This window comes from Tupaia chinensis, unplaced genomic scaffold (assembly GCF_000334495.1).
Source record: "Tupaia chinensis unplaced genomic scaffold, TupChi_1.0 Scaffold143574_1, whole genome shotgun sequence".
NCBI classification, from domain to species: domain Eukaryota; kingdom Metazoa; phylum Chordata; class Mammalia; order Scandentia; family Tupaiidae; genus Tupaia; species Tupaia belangeri.
This window is the reverse complement of record NW_006203419.1, coordinates 610,731-617,582: the sequence shown is the minus strand read 5'-3', so window position 1 is coordinate 617,582 and position 6,852 is coordinate 610,731. Positions and strand designations below refer to the sequence as shown.

The window sequence follows — 6,852 nt, the reverse complement described above, 5'->3', positions numbered from 1 at the left end:
TGTCTCTCTGTCTCTCTCTGTCTGTCTGGCGAGCGCACACGCCCTATAGCATAAACCTCTAAAAAAAAAAAAAAAAAAAAAAGACACATTCTTTAAATCTGAGTTGATAATACTATTGATTGTAATATTACCGAAGGCCAGGGGTTTTTCTGTAAAGGGTCAGACGGGTTTTGTTTGTTTTAAGTTTATTTATTAATTTTTCATAAGAGTGAGATAAGGAGAGACAAGCACCAATAGGATCTTTGTGCTGTGATCCACCCCATGTCAGCTGGCCTGGTTCATGGGCACTTGCACACTGTGTGCTCAGGGAGGTCCTAGGACACAAACCCAGGACCTTTCCAGTATGGGTCTGGTTGCATTATAGCTGCACCTTCACCTGGCCCCCCAGACAATAACTATTAAAAGTTTTGTGGGTGATACGTTCTCTGTAACAACTGTCTGGTCTGCCATCATAGGGCAGAAGATACCATAAACAGCAGGTAAAACAAAGAAAAGTGGCTGTGTTCCAAGAAAACTTTATTTACAGCTCCCCTTCTCCCCGTACTATACCAGGCAAGGTTAGTGGCTATTGAAAATGCCACCAGGACAGGGCTATCTAAAGACACATTCAGTAGTGTATTAGCTAAACAAAAAAGACACTGTACAGTTTAAAAACAAAACTTACACAGCTTTATATTTCAATTTTTTTTTAAAGGAATGAATTGTATACAAGATGATTAAATGTTTTATAGACAAGGAAAAAAACCTGCTAGAACCAGTTTATTCATCATCATCATTTTCTTCATCTTCTTCCTCTTCCTCATCTTTTTTATCTGTCTTTTCCTTCTTTTCAGCCTTGACAACTTCCTTTTTTGTTGCATCAGGCTTCCTTTTAGCTTGGTATGCACCAATATCCTTTTTGTATTTTTCATTCAGTTTAGCAGCCTTCTTTTCCTAAGGCTGTTTATCATCTGCAGCAGTGTTATTCAACATCTCTCCCAATTTCTTTGCAACATAACCAGCGAATAGGCCAAGATACTCTCCTGTGATTTTTGGGTGATATTCCGAACAGAACAAGAAAAAAGGCCAAAGGAAGTCTCTTGGGAGCACTGGGATCCTTGAACTTCTTTTTTATTTCTACTTTAGGAGGAATATAGGTTTTCATTTCTTTTTCTTTTTTTTTCTCTGGGAGAAGTTTTTGCTATAGAGTGTGTGTGCTCGTCAGAGAGACAGAGAGAGACAGAGAGACAGAAAGTGAGAAATCACCCCCCAGGGAGGATGGCCACACCACAATCCCTTCTCCTCCATTCTCCTCTTGGGATCTTGGGCACGCATGCACATGCGCCTGGCGTGAGTTTAAGCAACTGAGTCCGGGAGTCGAACTGTGGTCGACTACATGGAAGTCCAGCGACATAGCCAGTACACTAACTGCTGGTCCCCCTCTTGGTTTCTTAAAATCTTTTACTTACGTTTTTTGTTTTGGTTTTTGTTTTTTTTGGAGAGGTTTTTGCTATAGGGCACATGTGCTCGCCAGAAAGACAGAGAGATAGAAAGCGAGAAATCACCCCTCAGGGGGGATGGCCATGCCGCAATCCCTTCTCCTCCATTGTCCTCTCGGGAGCTTGGTGATGCACATACATGCACTCAGCATGAGTTTAAGCCACCTGGTCTGGGACTCAAACCATGGTCGACTACATGGGAGTTCAGTGACATAGCCATTACGCTAACTTCTGGTCCCTCTTTTACCTATGTTTAGTTGTCTTTTCCTCTGCGAGGCAGAGTTGCCCAATACCCATCTAGCTTTCAATTACCCTGGTGCTGTCTCTCGCCAGTGTGATATTCAAGCCACCGAGTCTGGGACTTGAACCATGTATGGGGCCATGTGGGATCCAGTGCCTTAACTTCCATGCCACCTGCTGACCCTAAAGGTGGACATATTGGGGAGCTGGATAGCCATTTGGAGAAACATAACATTGGACAATAGCACATACCATACCCAAATGATAGAGATCTAAATGTAAAACTTGAAGCCATAGACATACTAGGATAATATATGACCCCAGGTTCTGTGGCGCATTTGGTAGTATACCACTATGCAGAGGTGGAAGCCACAGGCTGACCATGGTTTGAGTCTCTGGCTTAGTTGGTCTGAAAATATGCTGGGTGTGTATGCATGTGCCCAGACTCCTGGCAGACTGGAGGAGCACTGGAGGAAGGGGATTGTGTCATAACCAAGCCCTAGGGAGAGTATCTCTCTCTCTCTGCCTCTCTCCAGCAAGTGCACATGCCCTCTGGCAAAATATAAGATAAAAACGTTTTCTGAAATCTATGCATAGTTTTTTCATAACATGCCTTTCCATGAATTTTTAAAGGCATTCTCCCTTATACATTCTCTATAACTGCTATTTCACATACTGTCTTCTACATTTGGAAGCCTTATAGACTAAATGACTTTTTTTTTTTTTGAGAGATTTTTGCTATAGGACATGTGCACTTGCCAGAGAGACAGAGACAGAAAGCAAGAAATTGCCCCCCCAGGGAAGATGGCCATACCACAATCCCTTCTCCTCTAGTCTCCTCTTGGGATTTTGGGCATGCATGCACACACGCCTGGGGGGCGTTTGAAGCTGTCAGGTCCGGGACTGGAACTGCAGTCAGCCATGTGGAAGTCCAGCAACATAACCATTATGCCATCTGCTGGTCCCTAGACTAAATGGCTTTTTGTCTTTAACCCAGTCCCTTTTTAAATAAAGCCATAATGGGATTTTCACATACATCATAAAGACCATTATCTCCAAGTGGAACAAAGAGTTGTGGACTGTATGTATTAGTTAGTGTGTCTGTGGCTTAGATGATTTTAGAAAAATGGAAAGGCTAGTATAATTGAAGCTGTTCACAGAGCACAATGCTTACTTGAACATTTCTTTCCTTTTTTTTTTTTTTTAAAGGTTTTTGCTATAAGAGAAACAAAGAGAGACAGTGAGAGGGAAAGTGAGAAATCACCCCGTAGGGAAGATGGATCATGCTGCATTCCCTTCTCCATTCCCCTCCTGGGACCCTGGGCATGCATGCACTGCACCCAGAGTGATTTTCAAGTCATCAGGTCTGGGACTTGAACTGCAGTTGGCCATGTGGGAGTCTAGCACCTTAACCACTGTATCACCTGCTGCCCCGACCCCCTCTTGAAAGGTTCCTAATCTGACACATAGAAGATGTTTTTTGGTGTGGATTTTCTGGATTGCAGTAGAAAAAGTAGTGTGTAAAAACAGAATATAAAGGAATTTTTAGTCCAAAACCAATGGTTGTACATACGTCATCCATTACAGCTGTGACAGTAGACACTTTGTCCTAAGACAAGACAGAATAGCCCAGCAGCCCCACCATGCTACTCTAACTGAAAACTTTTCTTCCAGCAGAATCAAAGCCAGAAATCTACCCTTGTTTCTCCTGCCCTCTAGCTTTTGCCTGTCTTGCACCTCCTTGCCCAGTATGTTCTTCAGCCCTTCCTGGGCTTATGTGCAGAAAAATCACTTCCATCCAGGGAATTTCAGGCCAGGGCAGTGGAAGCAATAGAAGCAGCAGTGTTTTCGTCAGAGCTGCTGGAATAGAAGCACAGAAGGTCATGGGAAAAAAGATGGCTCCAAACCCTTGTCTGCAAGGATGGACGAGAGTAAGATCTCAAGGGCATTCTCCAGGCCTGTCCAAGGACAGTTAGCATGTCCTAGAGAAGGCAACATAGTGGTGGGAATAAAGCCTCCCTCCAGTCCAGAGGGGAGGTCTTGTGCACACAGACCAATGTCTAAAGGAATTAAAAACCTTGAGACTTGGAGCAGTGGACTATGGAGTGGGCAAATCAGACCGTGGCCTGAAATCCGACTACATTACAGATTCAAGGACCCCTTAGGGAAGAAGCTGTTTGTTTGCAATACTTGGCGGGCAAGCCTACAAAGATAAGTCAACCCTAATCAGACACCATCAGACACACTCGATGGAGAAGCCAGATGTGTGCAGCGAGTGTAGCCAGGGCTTTGGCCAAATGTCCATCCTACTAACCATCAGGGGATACACTCAGGAGAGAAGCCATGTGAGTGCAGGGAGTACGGGCAAGGCTTTAACCAGAAGTGCAAACTCAGTAGACACCAGACGACACAGTCAGGAGAGATGCCTTATTTGTGCAGTGAGTGTGGGCAATGCTTTAGAAATAAGTCCATCCTCTTCAGACATCAGGAGACTCACTCAGGGGGGAGGCCCGCCCGATGTTTGCAGGGAGTGTGAGTAAGGCTTCGGTGAGAGGTCATCCTACATCAGACACCAGAGGACACCCTCAGGGAAGAAATCTTATGTGTGCCTGGCACATGGACGAGGCTTCAGTGAAAAGTCAACCCTCAGAACACGTCAGAGGACACGCTCAGGAGAGAAGCCTTGTATTTGCAGGCAGTGTGGGCAAGGCTTTGGCCAGAATTCAGACCTCGTCAGATACCAGAGGACACACTCAGATGAGAAGCCTTACATCAGCGGAGAGTGTAGGTGAGGCTTTTGTGCCAAGTCCACCCTCATCATACACGAGTAGACTCGCTCAGGAGAGAGCCCTTACCTGTGCAGGGACTGGCTGAGGCTTTTGCTGGAAATCACTCCTCAAACACTAGAGGACATATTCGGAGGAGAAGTGTTACGTCTGCAGAGTGTGGGTGAAGTTTTAGCCAGAAGTCAAATCTCACCAGACACCAGAGGACACACTCAGATGAGAAGCCCTGTATTTGCAGAATGTATGTGTGAGACTTTTGTGACAAGTCGACCCTTATCATGCATGAGTGGACACACTTGGGAGAGAAACTTTACTGATGCAGTGAGTGTGGCCAGGGCTGCAGCTGGAAGTCACTCCTCCTCATACACCAGCGGACACACTCAGGGGAAAAGCATTATGTTTGTTGGGAATGTGGGTGAGGTTTTGGCCACAAGTCAGATCTTAGAAGACACCAGAGGAAACATCGAAGGGAGAAGTTGTGTGTTTGTAGGGATCAGGGCAAGACTGACCACCTAGTCAGAGCTCGTCTTGAACTGAGAGACACGCTGGGCATGCTGTCTGTGTGTGTCAAATATGACTGGGGTTTCAGGGGTGTGCCCACACTTTTCAGGAACCGAAGTGCACATTTAGGAGATGTGTTCTGAACGTGCTTTCTGGGTGAAGAGTGTGAGGAACTCAGTAGCCATATGTCAACCCTGACTGTACAGGAGGGCACAGTGGGGAAGAGCTTTGTGTGCGTAGGAACTGTGGGTAAGTCTTCGGCAGTAAGTCAGCAGTTACCGAACATGAATGACAGACTCGGGTGAGGGGTGCAGGGAAGCGCCATGTGTTCAGGGACTGTTGGAGAGCATCAGCAAAGGGTCACACGTTCAGGGAGGGGGGAATGTTACATTTAGGGAGTGTCACCGAGCATCAGCAGAGGAGCTGTCAGGCATAAGCTGGCACACTCAGGATGGCACTGTTTATGGGCAGGGAATATGGGCCAGGCTCTCGTGGTCACACACTCCAAGAAGGGTCCACATGTGGACGCTGTGGAGCTCTGCCCACATTGCCTTTTGGGGCTAATACCCCAGCTGCTGAGAGGACTGTGCTGCTGCCTCACAGATGCCTTCGTCACCAAGACTGCCCTAGCCACAGGACCCACGTAATCCAAGGCCATGCACCTTTCTAGGGGCTGGCTCTGGGCCAGTGGCCGGTTGATAGGAAAAACTCTACCCCTCAACTCAACTAGGACAACTCCAAAGGGTCATCCCAGATCCAGAGGTCCCCCTTGGACTGAATGATATCTCTATTACAGACTTATTGCACATCAGCCTCTTTCTTTGCCCAGTGCGGTCCTCACTCCCCAGCGAACCCTTGTGTCTCCATCTCATTGTCTCTCCAGAGAGTCTGAGATATACTAGGTGTATAAGGACTATGGATGAGGCTTTGACCATACGTCATCCCTCAGCAAATTCTAGAATATACAAAGTAGAAGCTCCTGTGAGTAGGGAGAGTGGGCAAGGACCTAGAAAAGGTACACCTCATCAGAGAACAGCTTTTTCTGGGAGAAGATTTACCAGGGTAGGGAGGGAGACTCTGAAATATATTAGCAATAAGTTAAACCTCATCTCACACCAGAGGACACACTTAGGGAGACCTGTATGGACAGGGCCTCTGGATGGAACTTGAATCCAGTGTCTCTCCTCAACAGATGAGAAGGCAGAATCTTTCCTCCATAAATCACTACCTCAGTCAGCTTGGAGGTGGCTTCAGGAGAAGTCCTGCCCCTCTGCCCGAGAGTAAACAAGTCATTTCCCCCCACTTTTTGTAACCAGATGGAATAAAAAAAAGTAGGATTTATTTAAATAATCTAAGTATGGTCATCTTGGGGGACTAGCAAGTGGTGTAGTGGTTAAGATGCTGGACTTCCACCTGGTCAACCACAGTTTGAGTCCTGGACCTAGTGGCTTGAAACTTACACCAGGTGTGTATGCATGCATGCCCAAGATCTCAAGAGGAAAACGGAGAAGAGATTGTGGTGTGGCCATACCCCGGAGGGTGATATCTTGCTTTCTGTTTGTCTCTCTGGTGAGCACATGCACCCTATAGCAAAAACAAAACAAAACAAAAAAACAAAACAAAACAAAACAACACGTTCTCAAAAACAAAATGTGGTCGACTTGTTTTATTTTTCTATTTATTATTCTTTATTTTTTCTTTATTAATTATAGACTAGAACATGTGCACGTGAAAGTGAGAGAGAGGCGAGCACCCTCCATGGGGTCTGCTCACGCCATGATCCCATGCCCCCCGGTCTTTCAGCCCATGGGATCTTGGCATTTACACATGTGGCCTGCGTGTTTCCA

At 46.1% G+C, this 6,852-nt stretch overlaps 1 protein-coding gene across 1 annotated transcript in view; it reads left to right on the top strand.

The window, feature by feature from the left end:
• The window catches only part of ZNF343 (zinc finger protein 343), a 13,392-nt gene extending 7,013 nt beyond the window's left edge, over positions 1-6,379 (top strand). The window contains 8 exon segments of the mRNA XM_027766471.1: positions 3,393-3,448; positions 3,450-3,503; positions 3,505-3,744; positions 3,746-4,004; positions 4,088-4,236; positions 4,238-4,584; positions 4,586-4,657; positions 4,659-6,379. Coding sequence (XP_027622272.1) covers positions 3,393-3,448; positions 3,450-3,503; positions 3,505-3,744; positions 3,746-4,004; positions 4,088-4,236; positions 4,238-4,584; positions 4,586-4,657; positions 4,659-5,148 — 1,667 coding nt within the window. The 3' untranslated portion in view covers positions 5,149-6,379.
• Positions 6,380-6,852: the final 473 nt, after the last annotated feature.